Below are 24030 nucleotides of genomic sequence, written 5' to 3'. Positions count from 1 at the left end.
TGTAACGATTTGTAATTAAAGAAAACAAATTTTTACATTCTACACTTTAGGGCAACAGCATGTCAAGAAAGGTATATTGTGGTCAATCCAAATAAAAAAGTAATGATATATGCGCTTGGTCTAAATTTTGTGTCAAATTTCAATCTTGGTGTTTTTGCAATGTGAAGAAGTCAGGAACATATTACTTCGCAAGTTGTTCTTTTGTCAGTTGCCACTGTTTCGACGTTTCTTCTTTTTATAAAGTGTTTTAAAATGTGATAGGCCTAGATGAATGGTTGGGTTAGCCTGGTTCCTAAAGAGTGTGAACGGAAGCGAAAGTGGAGAAACAAACGTCTTTCTTATCGCTCGAGCGAGCAGACACGCCCACGTACAACAAGCCCGCCCACACCCGCTTCGAGACTTTTTGTATTTACCAGATGCCGGTGCATTTATGACAACAAACATTAAGTGCTAGGGGTGGGACACTGTTTTGTGAAGGCGTATAGCGTTTGCGGAAGGCGAGTGAAGCGCATGTAGCGGATTTTAACATTTTTTACATAGCGCATAAAAGTACCAGATGGAGTTATCGGAACATATTAAGACCGCCAATGTTGAAGACGTTACTCTGATACGACCTTTCCATCCACCGCGTAAAGGAACCCTGTGCGTTACCAGTCACCACCTTTTGTTTTCGGATAGAGAGGAAGATGGTTCGAGGCAGCTTCTGGTTCTCCTCAGGAACATCGATGCCATCGAGAAAAGGTAGAGAGACAGCTGTTCACATCAGCTGGATGTTCAATCTGACCCTGAAAACGTAACTATTTTTGTATGCATTGTTCATCAGTGCTATGTAACTTTTAAATCACCTCAGCTTTTCTAACTGTCATTGATTGATCATAAGCATAATGTTCATTCTTTGGGTGTCATTTGAATAGGGGTAATACCTACATTAGATGAGATCACACCTGTGTATTCGATTTCTTCTAATTCTGTTCAACCACTATTCCTTCCACCTGTGTGTCAGTGTCGAGAATCTTTTTGGATACCCCAGCTACACCTCTAAAGCAGGCCCAAGGTTTGATCAGCATGCTTGTGTTTGTGTGCAAGCTCTTAAGTAAAAGTCTTTACTTTGCCTTTATATTCTGATATTAGAATATTAGAATCAAGACAGCAATGGGTAGCATTTCATATCAGCATAAAAAGGCAAATTAAAAAATGCGCTGCGCATAACCTTGTTTTGCAAAGTTTGTGCGTTCTTTTGTGCTTGTCAGTGAGCATTTAGGTATAACATCATTTGGCTTTGACATGCTTTTTGTGCCTTTATATTCATATTTAGACATTAGTTTACAAACACGTGTTCAGCACATACTCTCTATAAACTTTGCTGCCTCTGCATTGATCCACCGCTCAGTGTGCGCGTACTTCAGATAAGAGTGTTTGTGATAACACTCCTAAATGCATATGAGAGAACAGATGCAGGTGACATGAGTCACGACACAGCTAGCCTTACTTAATGGCTTGTTTTCTGCTTCCATCTTCTGTCTCCTTTGAGGCCCCTGTGAGAACAAGTTTTGAGACTTTGATAAACATGGAAGGCATGTGCTTAAATATGTGAATGGGGGTTTGTATGTGTTTAACACAGGGCTCTGGGATCCTCTGGCACTGTTACTATTAAATGTAAAGACCTGCTTGTTCTTCAATTGGAAATTCCTGGAATGGAGGAATGTCTGAACATAGCCAGTTCAATAGAGGTACTAACTTTAAATTTAGTGCTTTCCTAGGCGAGCATCGGAGTCACTCTTGCTCATTACAACTTAACCCACTATGCTACACATATACGTTTTTTAAACATTCATCTTACATTTCAAGAGAAGTGAAATATTATTTTTTAAGTGAGCATTTTGCCTGATGGACAACAAAAATTCTTGTATTCTAATACGAGATGATCCTGTTAACTTTCCACAGTAGTGGAGTTAACCTTGATGTTGTTTTATGTCTCTGTAGACTCTCTCGTCTCTGGAAAGTGTAACAGAGATGTATCCCTTCTTCTACAGACCTTCACACCTCTCTCTGCAGGGTCCATGGGGCCTGTCCACAGCAGAGCAATATTACAAGCAAACAGAAAGACTAGTAAGCTAGTTAGAATGACAACGCTCTTTCTCTTTCTCTCTTTACTGTGCTTCTCTTTCTTTCACATTCATATTCCTATATTTCAGTCCAATATCTTTTTTCTGTTATTCTCACACTCTGAAGTACACATATAATGCACGATTCTGAAGTCATATGTTACTTAATATAAGCTATTGTATCATTTCCTCAAAGACAAACAGGAAGCACTTTTTTGCCTCAGGAAGGCATGAGTGACACTAAACAGTGACAGGAAATAAACCAGTGTGTACTAACCGCTTAATCTTGCACCCTTGCAACTCTTGTTTTGTTATTCGTTCCTACTTTTCACCACACGTTTCTTGTTTTATCTCTGGCTTTTCATATTCAATTCTGTTTTTCTCATTTCACAGCAGTTCCTTAAACAACACTGCTCAGTTCTGCCTTTCATTTCTTTCCGTAGCTGCAGATAAAGTATATGATGTATCTGGTCATGCTTCCTTTTATATTCTTTACTGTTGCTTTATAAATACATGTAACCATGTTCGTGTCTGTACATACTATGTGCTTGTGTGTGTGAGCAGTGGGACAGGTGGAGGATCAGTAACGTAAATTCAGATTACTCTGTATGTCCATCATATCCACGTGCGGTCATTGTTCCTGGAGAGGTGGATGATGACATGCTGGTCCGTTCGGCACGGTTCAGGCACGGCGGCAGGTTTCCTGTGCTCTCCTACTGTCACCATAGAAACCAAATGGTGAGGTGTTTCCCAGTAACCTGTATCAAGTGATGCTGCTACATAGAAAAATAGACATTATACTGCGGTCAACCTCAATTGGCGGACCGTGGGCCGGATCCGGACCTTTGCTTCGTTCACACGCGCACTCAGGGACATTTATGTAATTGAGATTTTGCCGCTATATCCTCTAATATCTTTATTTAGCGCCAAACGCGCTTCGTTTTAACCCTTTCCGCTTCTCTCCCGCTAAAAAGCGCAGAGCAGACACGTATAACAGTAGTGCAGACACGCAGAGCAGGTAAATGGACACACAACAGTAAACAAAATGCAGCAATATTAAAGTATTGGTATCAGTCTGTTTACTGCTTGCTATATGACTCCAACCTTTCTACCAGATTTGTGATATTTTATATGAACCACAACGTTTTTATCTATTTAGCATTATTGATCAGTATGTAAACATTTGTGACCCTGTGGTAACCCAGGCTTAAGTCTCAAATCTAATTAATGATTAGATAATCAAAGATTCAAATGATTCAAATGACAGTCAATATTGAAGATATTGTTGTTATGATTTTATGTAGAAAACAGTAAAAAAATGTATAATGAACAACGTTCTAATTGGGAAATTATTTAAAGATAGAAGTATCAGGTATGAATGGCATAGAAAGGCTAATTTAGTAAATAACTTTGTTTTCTGTTTATGATGAGAGCATTTTAATTGTTACATTACATTTGCTGTTTGTATGTTTGTTGTCAGTAGTTTTTTTTTATTTACCAATATTAATTATCAGACTTTTATTAAGAGGGCATTCCCTACAATTCATACATACTGTGGATATCAAAATATACAATAAATGGCCTGATAAAAGATCATATCTTTTATACAGTATATCCAACCACGCTAAATTGATTCAATATGTATTTATTTTCAAAAAATCATATTGTCTGGACCTCCGTTTGGAAGAAAATATTAAGACAGGACCTTTTGGAACTTTGATACCCCTGTTATACTGTATATCAAATAGACACAAAATGATTCTGTTTCATGATTAACAGTGTTCATTCATGTCCTGTAAATATTTAAGTTATCTGTACCTGCCTAGGTGATCATGCGAAGCAGTCAGCCTTTAACAGGAGCCAATAGGAAGCGATGTAAGGAAGATGAGCTTCTTCTCCAGGCTGTGATTGACAGGTCAGAATTAGGTTACATCATGGATTTGCGCTCTGCCCAGCAAGCTCAGCAGGCCCGGATGACGGGAGGGGGTTTTGAGTCTAAATCTTGCTATAACCACTGGAAAAGACTGCACAGACACCACGAAAGGTGAGCGGGAGTCGTACAGTTTGTCCTCTCCCAAATCGGATTTGCAGATTTTGTTTGAAGTATGATACAACTGATCTTAAAACAGACCGCACTTTGAAAACATACGTGATGTGTATTTACAGGGGTAAGGTTCTGCAAGAGAGTCTCATTAAGCTGGTGGAAGCGTGTGCCGACTCATCGCACAGTGTGGACCGCTGGCTTAGCAAACTGGAGAACTCCAAATGGCTTTCTCACGTTCACAGCGCTCTGTCCACCGCTGGTCTCATTGCAGAGTGTGTAGAGAGGTGAGCATATATGTGTAACCTTCAAGGATGTGTTTGCAGTGACATGGCCAAATTGATAACTTTTTCACTCTGTGACTATGCATGGCTTTGAAATGTATCGCGCTGGTCGGTTTTGTAGGGATGGTCACTCTGTCCTTGTGCATGGTTCTGAGGGGACAGACAGCACGCTGCTGGTGACTTCATTGGCTCAGCTTATCTTAGATCCCGTCTCTAGAACTGTCTATGGCTTCCTATGCCTGTTGGAGAGAGAGTGGATACAGGTGAATGTGTGTTAATGTATGTACTTGTGTGTACTGACAACAGCTTAATAGGTTCGTATATAAGCTTTTAGATGCAGTATGACAACACAGCTGCATCTGTCTCAGATTTGTGTGTCATTAAGTTATGCAGTGGTATGCTGTATGTTTGTTTTCTGTCAGGCTGGACACCCCTTCCAGCAGCGCTGCGCTCATTCGGCCCACTCTCACACCCGTCTGAAGCATGAGTGCCCATCCTTTTTGCTGCTACTGGACTGTGTGTGGCAGATCTGGAGACAGTTTCCGCTGGCGTTGGAGTTTAGCGAGGCCCTGCTGCTCCGACTGACACGAGAGGTTTATGCGTCTGACTATGGAAGCTTTTTGTGTAACAGCGAGCAGGAGAGGTGAGCACAGTTTGATGGCATAAGAAATATGGGATAAGAAAAAGTGTATGTTTTATATTCTGTAAATGGTCAGCTTTTATTTTTATTTAAATACAATTTTTTTATGTTTTTTAACGTGGTCATTATGCTCTTGTCAAATGGCATCTCGCAGCACAGGACAAAAAACAAACATGTGTTGGTTTTGTTACTGTGTGTTAAATTAAAATCTCTATTTTGTCTATTTTTTACTCTTTCTATACCGCTGGCTGTGCTTAATGAACCAAGATGTGCCTTAGGAGTGAAGGAGAACACATACTGTTTGTTTCAGTCTCTATTAAATCCTGAAATAGAAGAGCAGTATCTCAACCCACTTTACGAATGCACAGATCTGGCCATTTGGCCCTCAGTGCATCCTCAGTCTTTACAGCTATGGACAGGTGAGATTAGGTCAATATATACAAATACAAATATACAAAGGAATGAACAAGATTTTTAAATGTAATTGTAAAAATTGTAAAGTAGATTTGATCTATAGTAATGTAACACGTTACTTTCAAATTACATTATTTGAGAAGGTACTGTTCAAAAAAAGATATTTGAAAAATTATTTTTTAAGATGGTATTTTTACCAGTTCCACTGGATTTTGATGAGAAAACCGTTACCCTTCATGTGACAAAGCCTTTATTATCTCTGTGTGGGTTTGTGGGTAGGATTGTTCCTCAGATGGACTGAGCACTCACAGAACATGGAGGAAGCTCGAGATGAGATTTGGAACATTAAGAAAGAGCACCGTGAGAGAATTGGACCAGACCATAACAATCACACATCCAGTATACATTGTGAAACCTTCACCCCTTTTGAGAACCTCATGGATGAGCTGACTATCTTGTGACCTCATAGTGGAAAGGACATTTTAAAGCTTATTAGTCACAGTTCAAAATCTGACCAATATCGGACAACTGAATCTTTTATCAAAGACTGCCATTTAAAAACCTATCAGACATAATGTCATTAACGCAATCGAACACAGCCTACTATCATTAAAGAGTAATCAGAAACAGAACCATTTAAAGATCAGACATATTGACTGCCTTCTGTCTGACCTTCAGACACTGCAAGTAAGCCGAGTTCTGCAAAGGAACTACAACATAAAACATGTTTAATTGAAACATAAATATCAGGACAACACACACATAGCCTATATATTGAGTGCTACTGTAACAGTACTGTAAATCCAAAAAATAAAAATATAATTTATTATGTTTTATTCCTAAATACTAATGGTCTGTTAATTGTACAACTCCAATTCATTGTAACCAGAAGGATGAACAGTATTTGGTATGCATGTTATGAGGCGTATCGTTTTAAAAGGAAAAATGTGGTTTACATATAACAACAACACAATAAAAACTTTTTTTTTTTAAACGGAGTAATCTCTTTTTGGAAATAAACTCTTCATATATAGCTATATATATATATATATATATATATATATATATGCCGCTATATAACAAGGGACGCTACCCACACAAACAAACAATTACATCTCTCACTAGCCAATGGAGTCCTCAGAATAAAGCTCCGGCTCAGCTAAACTCACCCACACAATACAAATCCAGAGCGGGCAGCCCGTCAGCAAGTTTGCCCCCTGTAGCGCTAACGGACACCGCAGTCATGATCACGCGGACGCACGTGCAGCACAGCGCAGAACTAATAGTGTAAAACTACATTTCCCAGCATTCTCCGCCCCGACCACTTTTTATCCAATGGTCGTTCGATGCGCTCCTCTGTCGACCAATCGCACAGTAATCTCCTAATTCTAACAGTGAAATACCATGAAAACCCCTCTTAGCAGCATCGTTTACTTATTTTATTTTCCACCTCCGGAAACACCACGACAATGTTTGGTGCAAGATACGTCGCGGACTTCAAGTTGTGATAGGCTAGTGAAGGTGGGTGGTGTACTTTTTCTTTAATGTGTATTGTGTATTTATCAACTCCATCTTCGTGATGTGAGGACTTTGTCGTTATAGTTAGGCTATTCAAAACAAATTTGATCAGATAACTGATTGTTTCTAAGCCAACAGAGAGATGACATGCTGTCAGGTGTGCGGCTGTGTGTCCGATCGCCGTGGAAAGCTTGGTCGGTCCGGGGAATGAGTTGGTCGCCGCGTCAGATCAACCGATGGCCGAGCGATCAGTTATCCGACTCTCCCGCCGACAGTCCTCGCGTCCTCATCACAGGTGCCATCTGTTTTTAACTGCAATATCGTGTTGATTGCCTAGTATTTTTAGTGGAAATATCCATCAGTTGCATCACGTCTTCATTTGTTTTCAGTGCCTCTGCCTCATAATCTTCGTGACAATAGGTTGGGAATAAACAGTGTTGAAAGCGCTCCGCTTGTGCACAATGGAGCGCGCGGCTGTTTTGTGTTTGTGTAACAACGTGTAAACAGGGCGTAAATGGATTTTCAGTGGAAGTGAAGCTGGACAATAACAATCACGTAATCGATTTGAAGTAAATTATATAAGTATAAATAAATTATACCTGTTTATGAAACTGTCACGGTCATCTGCTTCAAACAACTTGAAAACACTTCATGTGAACGTGCATTGATTTAAAGTGCATCACATGTGACGATTCCATTTGTTTTCTGTGTGTACATTATTTACAATAGTCTTAGTACCTTTTTATTGTTAGACATCAACAAGAATAGACATCAATAAGAATATTTGGATATAAATATCGGTTGCTGTATTATGTGAACATTGGTAGCTCCTTTTACAGTTGAAAGTGTTTTGCTTTTGTTTAAAGGTGGTCTGGGACAGCTTGGAGTTGGACTGGCTCAAATGCTGAGGTTGGTCAAAAGCTGAAAAATTCAGCATTTTTCCTGCAACATGAGTAGGCTAATTTGTGAAATCAGACTAAAGTGCCAGAACACAGTTGAATTTACGCAGATTTCATGCTTGCTTTGCATATTTGCAGTTTAACTGTTACCTAATTTCATCATTTTATTTTCTGTGAACTGAATTCAAGGTCATTAATGGTAATAATTCATTAAGGTGACTTTTTTACAATGAATAAAATGACACATTCCCACTTTGTCAGCAATCACTTGACTCATATTTAACACCTTTTACTTCAGGCAGCAGTATGGAAAGGAAAATGTCATCCTATCGGACATTAGAAGGCCTCCTAATGAGGTTTACAACATGGGTATGTTGACTTTCAGACAGATATATAACTTAAATATGGGAAGGTGGTTGTGTCATGTGCTATATATAGAGCTATATGGATGATCCTATGGAGACTGATCCTGTAAATCTGACTGTTTATCAGTTGTGTGACTCTCAAATTACAACTCTACATATTACACATCTTCACCCCAAAGTATCCTATCACTAAGCTCTGATTTATCATCCAACATCTGATGTGATTCACCTCACAGGTCCATTTGTGTATGCCGACGTTCTGGATTTTAAAAACCTGAGGGAGCTAGTTGTAAATAACAGAATCACATGGCTGGTCCATTATAGTGCTTTACTTAGTGCTGTTGGGGAAGCAAATGTAGCGCTCGCTCGCACCATTAATATCACAGGTGGGAAAAATGTCACATATGTTTTATGCATTTATGCTATATGACCACATACTAACGCAATTTACACCTTAAGGGTTCCATTATCCCTGACTTCCCAAATTCTCTCCTTCTCCTGTTGCCTGTTCTGACTACCCCCTCCCTGACTCCTATAGGTCTGCATAACGTGTTAGATTTGGCCCTGGAGAACTGCTTGCGACTATTTGTGCCCAGTACCATTGGAGCATTTGGGCCTTCGTCTCCCCGTGATCCAGCCCCTGATCTCTCTATCCAGAGGCCTCGTACCATTTATGGAGTTTCCAAAGTCCATGCTGAGCTGATGGGGGAAGTAAAGATTTATATTATTTGCTACTCTTGTTTTAAAAATTGTAGTCTTTAAATCACTGTCATTTAACAGCAATACAGTTGTAAAGACAAAGATTTTGCCAGTTAGGTCTTTAATTTGAAAGATGGACCTTTACTTACCAGAGTCAGTAAATTTGACGAATTGAATTAAAACTAGAATTTTAATTGTTATATGTAATGCTCATATTTCAACATTCTAATTGTGTTTTGATTGGATCAGTATCTCCACCATAAATATGGTCTGGATTTCCGATGCTTGCGATACCCCGGAGTTGTTTCTGCCAACACCAACCCAGGGGGCGGCACTACTGGTAACCACCTACTAATTGTTTCCCCAGATAAACAGATGCACCTACCTACCTACAGTTAAAAAAAAATATTTTCGTTGATTCTCTTACTGACAGCTTATATGTCCCCTCTTTCTCCTCAGACTATGCTGTCCAGATCTTTCACGATGCCCTCAGCACAGGCAAGCATGAATGTTATTTACGTGCCAACACTCGGCTTCCCATGATGCACATCCCTGACTGCCACAGGGCTACTGTAGAGTTCATGCAGGCCCCTGAAAGCCGATTGTCATTACGTACTTACAACATTGCAGCCATGAGCTTCACACCCGAGGAAGTGGCAGAAGAGATACGCAAGCACTTGCCAAACCTGAGGGTCACATACAATCCTGATATCATCCGACAGACTATTGGTAAGAGCAGTATGTGTGAATGAGAGACATTGTCTGTTTTATGGGATAGTCAAATAAATGTGTGACATGTATTTGCGTTTTAGAAATCTAATAAGAGATTCTTAATTAACGAAAGTATTTCCAAACCATTTCCTAATGTTCAAGTGTTATGTTCTATTTATAGCAGACAGCTGGCCAGTGCGATTTGATGACTCTAATGCACGCCAGGATTGGGGCTGGAAGCCTGCATATGGACTGTCAGAGATGGTCACAGACATGCTGGCCGCCATCCGTGAAAAAAGAGAGAATGCAGGACTAACCATCAGCTAGCAGGTCGTCTCGAGGACTAAAACACAGTTTACCAGCATTTTTGGAGCCTTGGCAACCATAAGAGGGAAATACCTTTCCAAACATAATATTTTAAATTGAAGCTGTTTCCTCACATCATGCCCCTATATTGGTTAAAGATCTATCAACACTGTCAGTCCTCCATAAACATGCTTGTGAAGAAAACGTGTAAACCTACAGTGAAAACTCTTACAAATGCACAAACCTCAAACTGTTAGATTCGCTCAGGGGTCTCTTTCTTTCTCATGTATTTCTACTTTTTACTAAACAGCCCAACAAGCAATAAAACAACACTGTCGTTTCATACATTACAGGTGCAAACTGCCCAGGATTTATAACATTTTAGAAACGCATACATTCAATTAGGCTCTAGTAAATAGTCTGATAAAACTTAGTGAACATTCTTTTTGACAGAGGTGGATTTTGCTCTGATCTGAATCCCTCACAGTACATCCATTTGTACAGCAAGGATTATTCGTCATTTTTCACTTAACGCTTTAGAGAATTCCTTGCATTGTGTGGATGAGGATGCTGGGCTAAAAATCAAAAGATGATATTGCCTTACAGCGGAAGTAAAGCCATTTGGCTGAATTTTAGGGTTAGTTAAACCCACTTTCTCTGTATAGGCTTAATTTTTAAGAGGCATTGATGAAAGGTCTCTGAATTCACACTGCAAACTGTGGCAGTTTGAATAGCCTACTAAATCACTCAGGATTGCTGGTGTCTTTTTATAAACTATGAGCCAAAGAGTTGTTCAGACTGTGACCCATGATTCATGAAATATCATATTTTTTACATTTTCATTAACATTCCGGAAAAAAATGCTAGATTAAACATCCAAGTCTGCCTTGCAATAATATGACAAAATAACTGTTTCAGTCTATGTCAAAGTCTTAAAAAAACAATATTAAGTTACTCATCTCATTTCCAAATTTAGAGTGTGATTCCTGGACAAATAGATATTGTGTTGAGAAACTGCCTTAATTTGCTACTACAATTAATAGTTTAAGTCATTATTTAATTAAAACTGTTGAGAAATTGCAGTGTATATTTAATAAACGGCTTTAATATAGGAAACAGGTGTGCTTTGTCTTGATTTTAGCCAAATTATAACAATAGGCAAAAGCCCATAAAGAATTTTCAGACTCTACTCTTCAGCCTAGTTCAAAGCCTCATTATATTCATAAATTGATCGACATTATGTTACAACAGGTCTGGTATTTTTCAGATAATAAAAAATATCAGTATTTTACCATAAATTATAATTAAACACATATTTGTATTACAAATAGGACACAGGTCATGGAGTGATCATTCCTATCGCTAAGCCCGGTAAAAATCACCCACAATTGGCCCAATATATAATAATATATTGAATAATTGGAAAAAACACAGACACCAAGCAAATGCAAGTATTGTGTTTAATTGATGCTGACAATAAAATCTACTCAAATGCAGCAAAAATAATGTCAAAAGAGGTGCCAAAAAACAATCACACTAACATTTAGACAACAGAAAAAAGCAACAAATTCACACAATACAACAGAAACATAAAAATACAATGGAAACTATGCAACAAATAATGTCAAACAATAAACTAAAAGCAACACATACTGTAAATAGTAACACGATACAAAAAACACAGCAACAATTAACTAAGCACTAAATTCATATATTAAGGATTAAATTGAAACAATGTAAAAGATTTAGTGCATAAACATATAATAACAGAAACCAATAAACAAACTGATTGAACAAACAAGAGAAATTAAAAACAAAAAGTATGTTTACAGACGTGCAAATATGTATTAGACAAATAAGTTACAAACAACACTGTAAAAGATGAAAACAGTTAGATGAAACCCAAGTTTAGTAACTTTTTTGACCTCCAGCTCAGTCATCTGTGCACATGAAGGACTTCTTACTGCCTCTAGAATAAAAGCATACAAATACGGAGTTAAAAATATGTTTAAATAAAATGCATAATAATTAGAGACATTTCACACTACAATACACCATCAGGCCTAAGAGTTTTACATTTAATACATGAAAAAAATGTTTGTAGAGTTCCAGTGTGCTTAATGTAAGCGCTTACCAATCACAACAAAATTGGGAATCCTATTTTCCCATTTACACCTCTCCAGTTCACAGTTTTGGCCTGGGTTTTTTATTGCCAGCTTCATTCACCAGACTGTGTCTTCACATCCACTCGACCAAATAATCCAAGATCAAGTACCTGGAATGTTTGGAAACATGCTCTCAGTATTAAGCCAAATTACTACAACATGCTTTTGGATCTAATACTGATATTAGGCAAATTACAGTACATACAAGACCAATTAGAAACATATCATTTTCAAATTGTTACAGATTCAGTTGAAATTGTACAAAAGTACAATGACCTGTTAGAAAAATGTTAAAGAATGAAATAATATCTTACTTTGTTTTCCATTTTGGTGGCCTCAGGGAGTCTGTCTTTGACTGGAGATGAGTCTACTCTTCCACAAGATGCAGCTGCTGTCGTGTTCTTTTTTTTTCATTTTATTCTGTCAAAGACATAATTTCAAAAATCGAAACACATGCACATAGCTTTTAAATGAAATGTATTAAACAAACATCACTCTTTACCCAGATTGCAAGCACAACATCCACTTATTTAGTGCCAACAAAGCTGACATTGTTTTCTTCAAACATGGATAAACTTTCTTATAAAACAAAGGTAAAATAAAGGCAAACTCTGAAAATCGACTGAGTATTTCACAAAAGAGTTCCTCTAACCATAGGTCCTATCTTGGTCTCTTTGCGGGCTGAGAATTAATATATTTCAGACATCTTATTGACTCATAACGGCGCTTTTCGCGTCTTACTTCACCCGAACGTTGGCGTTAAGTGAGGTTTGAATAAAAAAATATAGGCTACGTATTGGGCACACCAGATTAAACCAGCATTTGCACATGATAGGGAAAAGTGAGACAAGCGGGTGTGAGCACTGTGGGGTGACAGAAACAGTGGAGCATGTGTTAGTCCATTGTGAGGCATAATATAGTAGTGAGAGAGCTCAACTTGTTGAAGATCTTAAATAATTTAAAGTCCAACTAACAATTAAAGAGTTATTCCATAGTGCACAGAAAGAATCTAGAATATACCCTATTTTATTTAGGTTTCTGAGAGAGTCACGTTTGTTACACAGAATTTAAGGTTGTTAAATATACATATGTATAAAGATTTATAAGGAAATAGTATTTTATTTTTATTTATTATTATTATTTTTAAGATTATTTAGTATTTTCCACTTCCTCCTCCTTGGTCTTCACACTCCATCCCAATAGGTGGCGGATATGCACCAAAAGCTGGTTTGCCAACCGCCATTAAACAAAAGAAAAGAAAGAAAAGAAAGAAAGAAGCGGACGTCTCAATCACATGACCCCCATTTTCCGGAAGTGAGGTAAGAGCTGCCGCGCCATAGTGGATTGTGGGACATCGTGCCATATTGAGATTCGACTAAAATGGACGCGGGGTTTTTCCGCGTAAGTGTTATTTTCTTCTTCAAATATTGCACTATAAACTTTGAATAATTGTTTTGGTCGTGTTAGGTTTCCGTTCGTTGATGAATTGTGCTGTTTAAAGCCTGTATTTTTGTGTTTTACGGAGTGTGACTGTAATGGCGGCTGCGTTAGAGAAACTGAAATTAATCCCAAGGCAACAACCACCTATTTCAATTCATAAAACCTCCTTTTTAATCGTTTAATTTAAGTTAATCAATCTTATTTGTTAAAATAAAGTGCATTATTGTGATATTGAGTAAGCTGTGTTCACGTACCGTTAACTTAATTGGTGTTCCTGAGTTGGCATTAATGCATCTGTGCCGTACTGACAAACTGAAATTCTTTTTTAAATAAAATAATAAGCTGTGTAAATGTATTATATTACGCTAATTTCAATTTAAAACTGGAAATTTTAGTTTGAAATGTGAAAATTAAAATTATTCTGTGCATATTACGTATTCAGTCATTGCTTCAAACACCGTTTTAATTCTCAATTCATGTAATTTCAGGGCACCAGTGCGGAGCAGGATAACCGCTTCAGCAACAAACACAAGAAGCTGTTGAAGCAGCTGAAGTTTGCAGAATGTCTGGAAAAGAAGGTAACAAACTGCTTAATGAGAAACATATTTTTTTCTTGACCCATTTTTAAGGTGTTAAATGGATAATTCACCCAAAAATGAAAATTCTGTCGGTTTTTACTCGCCCTCTTGTCATTTTCAAACATGTATGACTTTCTTTCTACTGCAGAACACAAAAGAAGATATTTTGAAGAATGTTGGTAACTGAACAACGGTACACATTAATTCGCATTGGTTTTGTGTCTATACAATAAAAGTCAATGGGTCTCACCGTTTTTCAGTTACCAACATTCTTCAAAATATCTTCCACCCTTCCCTGTAAGGCAAGAATTTTTTCCATGCTGTTGATGGTTGTTTTGACCCTGTCGAGAGTTGAACACAGATTTACTGTAATTGAGCTTTTTAGTCTGAAACTTCATGGCATTCTAAATATCAAAATTAATAAACTAGGACACTTTTAATATTTGTAAAAGTTCATTGGTTATTGAATTACAAAAAGTTTGACCCTACATGACATCACAGCTTAAGAGTTAAGTCGCATTGCCTCTTCAGTGGTTATTAAATTATGAATTGGTTCACTTAATTTTTTAATGGAATGTGTGGCAGCAGAATTGTGTTGAAAGATCAACGCTTTTGGAGTGTTTTATCTTTGTGTTATATTTATCTGGTGTATTGAAGTGTCCTGTATCTTTATTATTGTTTCTGCTTTGCTCTTAGGTGGATATGACCAAGGTCAACCTGGAAGTCATCAAGCCCTGGATCACCCAGCGCGTGACTGAGATCCTTGGCTTTGAGGATGATGTCGTCATCGAGTTTGTCTTCAACCAGCTGGAGGAAAAGGTAAACTTCACCGGCTCTCCTCTCCCCGTTGTCTGTTCAAACAGAATGTTGGATTTATACATTAGATGTGGGAGAATGAGAGGAAGGTTTGAAGAAATGTACAACCTCTGACAAATATTTGAAAAGTTGCGTAGATGTAACAGGCAGAAATCGTCTAACATCAAAACTTTAAAGTGTCTGTCTGGTTAAAAAAAAGACAGAAGGGGTGATGAAATGATATTCTCTCTCTCTAAAGATTTGATTTATGACACCGTTGCTTCTGAACAGCAATGTTCTAATGTTGATGTGATTTATGATTTAAAAGGCCTGAACCAATATGGATCTTATTCCTTGCATCTGAAGTATAGCACCAACTCCTAATTAGATCTCATCTGAGTCCAAAGTCTCTCTGAATCCAACTCTCCCTTGATGATGAGCTTTATTTTTCGAGGTGAGTTATGAGCAGGGCTTGACATTGTGCCAGTGGTAGAGTCATTTCAGCGTTCTTTTTTGTTTCAGTCTTAAATTTAACAGTACGACACAAAGGCCTGAATATCGTGAGATGACATACAATCATTACACTATTGAAAAAAGATTGCATGTGAGATGTTGTATGGCATCAGGTTGGTGTCTCATGGTTGTTTTTTATCCGGGATATCAAGTGTGGGTTTAACAGGCTCTGCCACAATGTTACATCTGTTGCGCAATGTAGAACAAATCACACATACCAGTATGAGACAAGTGACATTTTGTGCCTTTGTTAGTTTAGCTAACCGCTTTAGTACTTTAAGATTTGATTTTCAGGATTCTTTGACTGGGATTTGGAGAGGTATTTGATCATATTAATGATCGTTTTTATTGTTTACATAATTTGTGTTGTCTTATCTTCTTATATACGTGGTGCTGTAACTTCTCGTAAGGGCAAAGCCCTACACTTAAGCTCTCTTTTTAGCATGAGGGTTCTCAGTCTTGCTCCTGGACATCTACTGCCTTGCAGACTAGGTCATTTTCAAGTGAATCGGAAGGCGTTTTTTAGTCAGGAGAGTTACATTTGTACGGGACCTAATTTCTCTCTACGGTTGATCTCCAGGAGCACAACTGATCAGCCCTCCTATAGGACACGGATGGTTTGTTTTCCTCTTCATTGTTGTAAATAAACCCTTTTTCCATGCCTTGTGTACTCATTATTGCTTGTTCGTCTCTTGTAATTTAGATAAATGATATAGCATTAAACTCAAGGTGATTGAGTGTGATGCAGTAGTGAGGCGGAGGCCAGCCAATGGAGCGCCTTTCTCCGCCCCCCCAGCCCAAAGAGCCTACGCCACTCACACTGAAGACAACCGGACTGTTCTTGCTTTGTGGGGTTTTGAAACACTCTGTTCGGGGACTGTAATGTTTCTATCTCTCAGGAGTTTAATATTGCACAGACAGCCCTAGCAGTGGGGAGGGTGTTTATTGCTCCTTGAGAACTGGGAGGGTACATCTCAGTTCAGATTATAACATGTAGTGCATGCAAAGGGAGATGATTAATTTTACATTTTTATTTTACTTGCATCATATTTTTATCACTGTGGATTACCAGTAAAATAACATTCAGCAGTGGCTGTTTGTTTTAGACTATTTGTGAGGTCTGCTGGTAATGGGTTCTCGTTTTTCAAAAAGCAGGTCTTTACTGAGGTTCAGGTAGGGAAGTTGTAGGGGAATTTTTGAGCTCAGCAGTCTTGTTCTGGTCACTATGTGGCTGTATTAACTGTTTGGTTTTCTCCCTTCTCTCTTCCTCTTTGCTGTTTGTGTTGCAGAATCCAGATGGGAAGATGATGCAGATTAATTTGACTGGGTTCCTGAATGGGAAGAACGCTCGGGAGTTCATGAAGGACCTCTGGCCGCTGTTGCTGAGTGCTCAGGAGAACATCGCTGGTATTCCATCGGCCTTCCTGGAGCAGAAGAAAGAGGAAATCAAACAAAGACAGGTGACTAGAGTTTTGCTGTGAGTTTAATATGGATTTGCACCAAGTTTATGTTTTACTGAGAAACGTTGCACACTGTTGCAGATTGAGCAGGAGAAGCTAGCCTCTCTGAAAAAGATAGATGATGAGAAAAGAGAGAAGGAGAAGGAGAACAAGGAAAGAGCTCAGTCCAAGAGCCCTAAAAGGTTGGTCTTGACCCTTGGTTTGATTTAATATGGGTTAACATTTGTTGGTGATAAACATATATAATTTAGTTTATATTATAGATTATGTGATACTCCCCTTGACTGGTTTTATTCAATTTCGCCTGTCTCCAGGAGGAAATCGCGCTCTCCTGTTAAACGCGACCGTAAAGCCAGTCCTTCTCGTTCTCCTCGTCGAAAACCGAGCCCACCTGCCTCGCCGCCTTCTAGTCCACCCAATCAAAAAGAACTTATTGAAGAACCAGACCAATCAGAGAGCTCCAAACCAGAACCACTAATTCAGGAGGCGTCCTCTACCAGGTATTTATTGTGACCTAACATGGTATTTTCTTTAGTATTAGGCTTTCAAGCTTCCTCTGACCTTAGTAGGTCTCAGGATCTAACTTGGGTGCTGTGATTTTATAATGGCAAATGATTAAGTTTTTTAATGTAAGGTCTGTAATGGACTACAAGATGTTAGTTTATGTGGGAAGACTATGGTGTATAAAATTGATTTTAGACTGACACGTTGTGTTTTTTAAGTGAAATTGTGAGTGAGATGAAGCCAGACTCCGTGTCTGAGGCTGTGAAAGAGGCGTCCCCAGACAAAACATCCAAATCTGAAGACAGGCCTAAACCCAGAGACAGGGACAGAGAGAAGGACGGACGCAGAGATCGCCCGCGTCACCGCTCTCGTTCCCGATCACCTCGCTCTCGCAGACGACCGCGATCCCGGTCCAGGTGAGTTTCCATTGCTCCATGTTACTGGAGGGTTCCATGGTGGGATAAGGTGTTAGACTAATCCGTGATTAGTCATGATTAGTAAATTCACTTTTAAGATCTTCGATTTTTTTATTCCCATCGCTAATGTTAATACTCTAGTTAACTAAAGATTGTGCCTGTTCCAGGTCATTCTCTCCTCGCCGTAGATCGAGTCCCAGGAGGCGAATCTCTCCTAGACGCAGGAGCCCCCCTAGACGTCGCCCACCCTCCAGACATAGACGCAGCCGTTCACCTGTCCGCAGGTCAGTCTGTTTTTTCACTGGAGAGACAAATATATATATATATATATATATATACAGGTGCTGGTCATATAATTAGAATATCATCAAAAAGTTGATTTATTTCACTAATTCCATTCAAAAAGTGAAACTTGTATATTATATTCATTCATTACACACAGACTGATATATTTCAAATGTTTATTTCTTTTAATTTGATGATTATAACTGACAACTAATGAAAATCCCAAATTCAGTATCTCAGAAAATTAGAATATTACTTAAGACCAATACAAAGAAAGGATTTTTAGAAATCTTGGCCAACTGAAAAGTATGAACATGAAAAGTATGAGCATGTACAGCACTCAATACTTAGTTGGGGCTCCTTTTGCCTGAATTACTGCAGCAATGCGGCGTGGCATGGAGTCGATCAGTCTGTGGCACTGCTCAGGTGTTATGAGAGCCCAGGTTGCTCTGATAGTGGCCTTCAGCTCTTCTGCATTGTTGGGTCTGGCATATCGCATCTTCCTCTTCACAATACCCCATAGATTTTCTATGGGGTTAAGGTCAGGCGAGTTTGCTGGCCAATTAAGAACAGGGATACCATGGTCCTTAAACCAGGTACTGGTAGCTTTGGCACTGTGTGCAGGTGCCAAGTCCTGTTGGAAAATGAAATCTGCATCTCCATAAAGTTGGTCAGCAGCAGGAAGCATGAAGTGCTCTAAAACTTCCTGGTATACGGCTGCGTTGACCTTGGACCTCAGAAAACACAGTGGACCAACACCAGCAGATGACATGGCACCCCAAACCATCACTGACTGTGGAAACTTTACACTGGACCTCAAGCAACGTGGATTCTGTGCCTCTCCTCTCTTCCTCCAGACTCTGGGACCCTGATTTCCAAAGGAAATGCAAAATTTACTTTCATCAGAGAACATAACTTTGGACCACTCAGCAGCAGTCCAGTCCTTTTTGTCTTTAGCCCAGGCGAGACGCTTCTGATGCTTCCTGCTGCTGACCAACTTTATGGAGATGCAGATTTCATTTTCCAACAGGACTTGGCACCTGCACACAAGTGCCAAAGCTACCAGTACCTGGTTTAAGGACCATGGCATCCCTGTTCTTAATTGGCCAGCAAACTCGCCTGACCTTAACCCCATATAAAATCTATGGGGTATTGTGAAGAGGAAGATGCGATATGCCAGACCCAACAATGCAGAAGAGCTGAAGGCCACTATCAGAGCAACCTGGCCTCTCATAACACCCGAGCAGTGCCACAGACTGATCGACTCCATGCCACGCCGCATTGCTGCAGTAATTCAGGCAAAAGGAGCCCCAACTAAGTATTGAGTGCTGTACATGCTCATACTTTTCATCTTCATACTTTTCAGTTGGCCAAGATTTCTAAAAATACTTTCTTTGTATTGGTCTTAAGTAATATTCTAATTTTCTGAGATACTGAATTTGGGATTTTCATTAGTTGTCAGTTATAATCATCAAGTTAAAAGAAATAAACATTTGAAATATATCAGTCTGTGTGTAATGAATGAATATAATATACAAGTTTCACTTTTTGAATGGAATTAGTGAAATAAATCAACTTTTTGATGATATTCTAATTATATGACCAGCACCTGTATATTTCCTCCTCACCTGACAAATACAGTTATTTGTCCACTAGGAGGCGCTCTCGTTCCCGATCCTCTTCAGCCAGCTCTTCTTCTCGGTCCCCCCATAAGAGAGCCGGTAAACGCGGGTCAGCTACACCACCCAGAAAACTTCCACGTCGTTCTGACCCCTCAAGTCCTCCCAGAAGAAGTGGCCAGAGTCCCTCAGGACCAGACACCAGCCCCTCAGGTAACAATCCAACTCTACCTTGACTTATCAGTCTAGAAGTCAGTTTTGCTATTTGTTGATTTAAATATCTTCTGATTATAGTCAGTTTCTTTGTTTTGGGCAGATCTAAAATCATAATTTGCCATGTTGCTCGCTACATTTAAAGAAGTGAAATGATTCTGACTGAAAAGCTTTTTGTATATTTTAGCTGCGAAACACAGGACTGGTGGAAGGAACAACTCTCGTTCTCTTTCTCCAAAACCCAGAAGATCAGATGCATCAGAGTCTGGTGAGACTTCTTGGCCTTTCATCTTTACAGTAATCTGTGTCATTAAGAAGTGTGTGTGTAATTTTTTTCATGTCTATTTTCCCCTCTTTCCAAACACTCAATAGGAGTTTTTGTCTCATTTGTGACCACTAAAACAGCAAGTTTTTACCTGCTGATATGGGTTGCCTAAATAAAAGTGATGGGTTCACAGCACAGTATTATACACATAGTGCTCCCTTATGTCATACTGTCATATGACATTCATCTGTCAATGAAGCAACAGACAAGTACTTTTCAAGTGTGATTAAATTCACATCACACTTTCTCTCAAGATTTGATTTTCAAAGGTGTCACTGCTGTCTTATAATGTGGTTGTCCCCACATTTAGCAGCGGAATGGACTTTAATATTCTGCTGATATATACACATCACTAAAAGTTTGTTAATCACCAAAACATTCTGTTAATTTGAACATCATGGGTGCATGTGCCTCGCTGTTTTTGCACATCATGGTTCTGTTTGTTGGCTTGTGGCTGTTTTTGGACACTTGAGGACCCTCTACTGCTTTGCATTTCAGAGGAGGAGAAGTTGGGCAAAGGGTCTATGGCAGATTCTGTCCAGCAGCGACGTCAGTATCGCAGACAGAATCAGCAGTCCTCTTCAGGTTGTCACCGTTTTTTAATTCCATAACACCTGTTTGCCTTCACCCCCTTTTTCTCTCTTCTCCTCTCATGCATGTGTGCTTCACTTAGTCATCAGGCTGATGGATAATGTACACTAGTAGTTGTTTGGTTTGGAAAGTTTATTATGTTGGTTTTTTATTGTTGCTTACAGACACGGGGTCATCCTCTTCTTCTGAAGATGAAGGCCCGAGGCGGCAGAACAGAGGTGCAGCTGCTAGGAATGGTGAAATCAGGAGGCGACGGAGCCATTCACCTGCATCACCACGGAGACGTCACAGAGGTGCATCCCCAAGGTAATACTAAACCGATGTTTCCATTTGGCACAGAACTGATAAGAATACTGTTTGGTATCAGACAAAGATTGTCTGTGACTCATGCCAGAGTGAGTCCATTGTCATTGACATTTAAGTTAAAACCCATCCTTACTGTTTTATCAGAAAAAGGCGCTCTCCATCCCCTGCTGGCCGTAGGCATCGCTCTCCATCTCCTGCTCGTCGACGTAGGTCACCCTCTCCTCCAAGGCGCAGGTAAAAGACTTCTTGCATGGATCATGATGTTTCTGGTGGGTTTGGGTTGTAAAGATGTTTTGACTGATGAGTTTATGTTCTTCTGTCTCAGATCACCATCCCCACCTCCCAGGCGCTACTCCCCTCCTATACAGCGTCGCTATAGCCCCTCCCCTCTTCCAACTCAAAAGAGACGCCCATCTGGGTCTCCCCCTCCCAAACGCAGAGGATCTCCTTCTCCTGTGTCCAAACGCAGAGGATCTCTCTCTCCTGTGTCCAAGCGCAGAGGGTCCCCTTCACCTGTGTCCAAGCGCAGAGTTTCTCCCATGCCCAAGCGCAGAGGATCTCTGTCACCAGTGTCCAAGCGCAGAGGATCTCCCTCTCCTGTGTCCAAGCGCAGAGGGTCACCCTCACCTGTTTCTAAGCGCAGAGCATCCCCCTCGCCCTTAGCCAAGCGCCGAGGATCGCCCTCACCCTTAGCTAATCGCAGAGGATCTCCCTCACCAGTGTCGAAGCGCAGAGCATCCCCATCGCCGTTGTCCAAGCGCAGAACATCCCCTTCACCGGTGTCAAAGCGTAGACCATCCCCCTCACCAGTGTCTAAACGCAGAGGTTCCCCTTCACCTTTGGGCAAGCGTAGAGTGTCTCCCTCACCTGTAGTCAAACATCGCTCCTCTCGTTCCCCCAAACAGAGTCGTGGCAGTAGCCCAGGAAAGAGGCGCACTCCGCCCTCTTCTGCTTCACCACCACCCCGCCATCGTAGAGGTTCTCCAAATTCCTCTGCACCCCAACGTGGCAGGGACACCCGTTCCTCTCCCTCTGCCCATGCTCCTCGAATGTCTTCCAGTCCTCAGGCTCGATATGCTCCCTCTGGTTCCTCCCCACAAAGACTAAGACGTCAGACATCCCCGTCTCATAGCACTAGACCCATTCGAAGAGTTTCCCGCACACCAGAACCACGCAAACCCCAGCGGTATGCTCACTGAACAACTTGTTTAATGTGACACTTTTAAGGCTAGAAACAGAAGTAGTTTTATTTGACCCAGCAGAGGTTGTGGCTTTTCTTTCATACATGTGGTAATCTTTGATTTACCATTTCTGTCCTTTTCCAGAGATACTCCGAGTCCCCAGCTAGTAAGGAGGCAGGTTTCTCGTTCACCATCTGCTTCTCCTCCGGCAGCACACAAGAGACCTGCTTCAGTTTCTCCCTGTCGCTCTGCTAGTCACTCCCCACCACCACCTGCAAAGAAGAACAGCAGTGGCTCCCCAAGCCCATCACCTAACAAGGTAAGCATGGACCTCACTGCTTGAGTGCATAAAGCTTCAGAAGTTTTGTTTACGGTTTTTTTGTCGAGCCTTTGCATCTGTTTGGTAAAAATGGCTGTAAATCTGGAGATTAAATGGTTCTGTCATTAGTACGGAGAGAAGTAAAAACATTTCTTTATTTCTGCAGAACTCTGATGTAGAGGCTGGCAAGAAGAAGAAAAAGAAGAAAGAGAAGAAACACAAAAAAGAGAAAAAACACAAGAAGCATAAGAAACAGAAGAAAGAGAAGAGCGGAGAAGATAAAAGTGAAGCAGCCACAGTAGGACACGGACAGGAGGTTGAACCTGATTCAGACCAGAAAAAGGTGAAGTTACACTTTAAACTTTCTGTCTGAACAATAAGTACAAAAGCAGTTTTGCCCTTATATTTCTCTTTTTTTCTCTCTTGTAATGAGTCAGACATAATTAATGCAACCTTTCTTGAAGGAATCAGAAAGCGAAGTAGAAGACCGTTTGGATGATTTGGAGAAACACCTTCGTGAAAAAGCTCTTCGGTCCATGAGGAAGGCCCAGATGTCTCCATCTTCTCAGTGATGATCGACGCCACCTCACCTTTCTTTCTCCTCCACTTTGCATTTTAAGTGTTTGATGTTGGTTCAGCTTTAGAATGTACAAATTGTTATAATTCACCCTAGAGTTTTTTTTTTGATTAATTTACTCTTTTTGGCACGTTATTGTGGGGAGTTTTACGATGTAGAAATGATCGAGCAGATTTGTCCCCTTCTCCACCCTTGAATACTGTCAACAACTGTTTATCCAGAAACTAACTTTTTTAGTCCCTAACCCCCTCATAATTCCTCTGTTGTTTTTTACTGCTGTGATGAAACACAAGGAAAGCTCATTGGCAGTTTTGAGTTAATGTACCTATGGGTTCTCTCTTCAGCAAGATTTTTTATGAGACTTCTGTTTGCATGGACAGCAGACCCCAGTGTGTTTGTCCTCTTGTGTGCATGATCTATAAACCAAAACACCCAGTGAGCTACAAGACCTGATCCAGCAGGTTGCTCTCTTTTTATCTGAGCATTGTGCCAGCTCTATAAAGTTCCACTGTGCACATGAGAACAAATCACAAGCGTCTGTTTTCATCCTTTATTTTTTTGTAACCTAAGTTGTGTTTGAAATTGTTGAACCTTGCAGTAAATTCTGGCTTTGAACAAAGTCACATTAAAATGAAAAGAAAATATTTGTCTTGTGATTGTTACGTTTGCTCTAAATTTACTCTTGACTTTTTTCCACCTCATAATGGTTGAATGTTAGATGTGTTTACCTTCAAGCAAAACTAACATGAGATTCTAATCAA

At 39.9% G+C, this 24030-nt stretch overlaps 3 protein-coding genes across 8 annotated transcripts; all 3 read left to right on the top strand.

The window, feature by feature from the left end:
* Positions 1-133: 133 nt before the first annotated feature.
* zgc:154055 (uncharacterized protein LOC556036 homolog) lies at positions 134-6462 on the top strand. 2 transcript variants are annotated; one of them, XM_057344417.1, is made up of 11 exons: positions 134-741; positions 1004-1054; positions 1622-1730; positions 1984-2109; positions 2670-2843; positions 3932-4149; positions 4272-4433; positions 4552-4693; positions 4853-5073; positions 5338-5489; positions 5764-6462. In XM_057344417.1, exons 1-11 carry the CDS (start codon positions 557-559, stop codon positions 5943-5945), a joined length of 1722 nt encoding a protein of 573 aa, XP_057200400.1. In that variant the 5' UTR covers positions 134-556; the 3' UTR covers positions 5946-6462. The 2 variants fall into 2 exon arrangements, with proteins under 2 accessions (XP_057200400.1, XP_057200401.1); XM_057344418.1 differs by lacking the exon at positions 1004-1054.
* Positions 6463-6581: 119 nt separating this feature from the next.
* On the top strand, positions 6582-11098 carry tdh2 (L-threonine dehydrogenase 2). 3 transcript variants are annotated; one of them, XM_057343835.1, is made up of 9 exons: positions 6582-7005; positions 7141-7297; positions 7869-7911; positions 8200-8270; positions 8503-8652; positions 8805-8977; positions 9215-9305; positions 9425-9694; positions 9858-11098. In XM_057343835.1, exons 1-9 carry the CDS (start codon positions 6889-6891, stop codon positions 10001-10003), a joined length of 1218 nt encoding a protein of 405 aa, XP_057199818.1. In that variant the 5' UTR covers positions 6582-6888; the 3' UTR covers positions 10004-11098. The 3 variants fall into 3 exon arrangements, with proteins under 3 accessions (XP_057199818.1, XP_057199820.1, XP_057199819.1); XM_057343836.1 differs by having other exon boundaries at positions 6893-7005; positions 7134-7297; XM_057343837.1 differs by lacking the exon at positions 8503-8652.
* Positions 11099-13438: 2340 nt separating this feature from the next.
* srrm1 (serine/arginine repetitive matrix 1) lies at positions 13439-23930 on the top strand. Of its 3 annotated transcripts, none has more exons than XM_057343966.1 (17): positions 13439-13548; positions 14076-14165; positions 14862-14984; positions 16763-16933; positions 17015-17115; positions 17248-17433; positions 17656-17853; positions 18021-18137; positions 19795-19970; positions 20158-20238; positions 20794-20880; positions 21051-21192; positions 21337-21426; positions 21518-22378; positions 22518-22692; positions 22859-23035; positions 23157-23930. In XM_057343966.1, exons 1-17 carry the CDS (start codon positions 13528-13530, stop codon positions 23262-23264), a joined length of 2904 nt encoding a protein of 967 aa, XP_057199949.1. In that variant the 5' UTR covers positions 13439-13527; the 3' UTR covers positions 23265-23930. The 3 variants fall into 3 exon arrangements, with proteins under 3 accessions (XP_057199949.1, XP_057199950.1, XP_057199951.1); XM_057343967.1 differs by having other exon boundaries at positions 23164-23204; XM_057343968.1 differs by lacking the exons at positions 13439-13548; positions 14076-14165; positions 14862-14984 and adding an exon at positions 15001-15414.
* The last annotated feature ends 100 nt before the right edge of the window (positions 23931-24030 follow it).

This window comes from Triplophysa rosa, linkage group LG10 (genome assembly GCF_024868665.1).
Source record: "Triplophysa rosa linkage group LG10, Trosa_1v2, whole genome shotgun sequence".
NCBI classification, from domain to species: Eukaryota; Metazoa; Chordata; class Actinopteri; order Cypriniformes; family Nemacheilidae; genus Triplophysa; species Triplophysa rosa.
This window is presented reverse-complemented; position numbering and strand designations above follow the sequence as displayed.

What these genes read in the sequence shown, in the direction of transcription:
- zgc:154055 (XM_057344417.1), top strand. Translation starts at nt 557, where the DNA reads ATGGAGTTATCGGAACATATTAAGACCGCCAATGTTGAAGACGTTACT. An exon ending in ATTGCAGAGTGTGTAGAGAG is followed by an intron (nt 4,434 to 4,551) that starts GTGAGCATATAT and finishes TCGGTTTTGTAG; the next exon opens with GGATGGTCACTCTGTCCTTG. An exon ending in TGGAGAGAGAGTGGATACAG is followed by an intron (nt 4,694 to 4,852) that starts GTGAATGTGTGT and finishes GTTTTCTGTCAG; the next exon opens with GCTGGACACCCCTTCCAGCA.
- tdh2 (XM_057343835.1), top strand. Translation starts at nt 6,889, where the DNA reads ATGAAAACCCCTCTTAGCAGCATCGTTTACTTATTTTATTTTCCACCT. An exon ending in TAATGAGGTTTACAACATGG is followed by an intron (nt 8,271 to 8,502) that starts GTATGTTGACTT and finishes TTCACCTCACAG; the next exon opens with GTCCATTTGTGTATGCCGAC. An exon ending in ATGCTGAGCTGATGGGGGAA is followed by an intron (nt 8,978 to 9,214) that starts GTAAAGATTTAT and finishes TGATTGGATCAG; the next exon opens with TATCTCCACCATAAATATGG.
- srrm1 (XM_057343966.1), top strand. Translation starts at nt 13,528, where the DNA reads ATGGACGCGGGGTTTTTCCGC. An exon ending in CACAGAGGTGCATCCCCAAG is followed by an intron (nt 21,193 to 21,336) that starts GTAATACTAAAC and finishes CTGTTTTATCAG; the next exon opens with AAAAAGGCGCTCTCCATCCC. An exon ending in CTGATTCAGACCAGAAAAAG is followed by an intron (nt 23,036 to 23,156) that starts GTGAAGTTACAC and finishes CCTTTCTTGAAG; the next exon opens with GAATCAGAAAGCGAAGTAGA.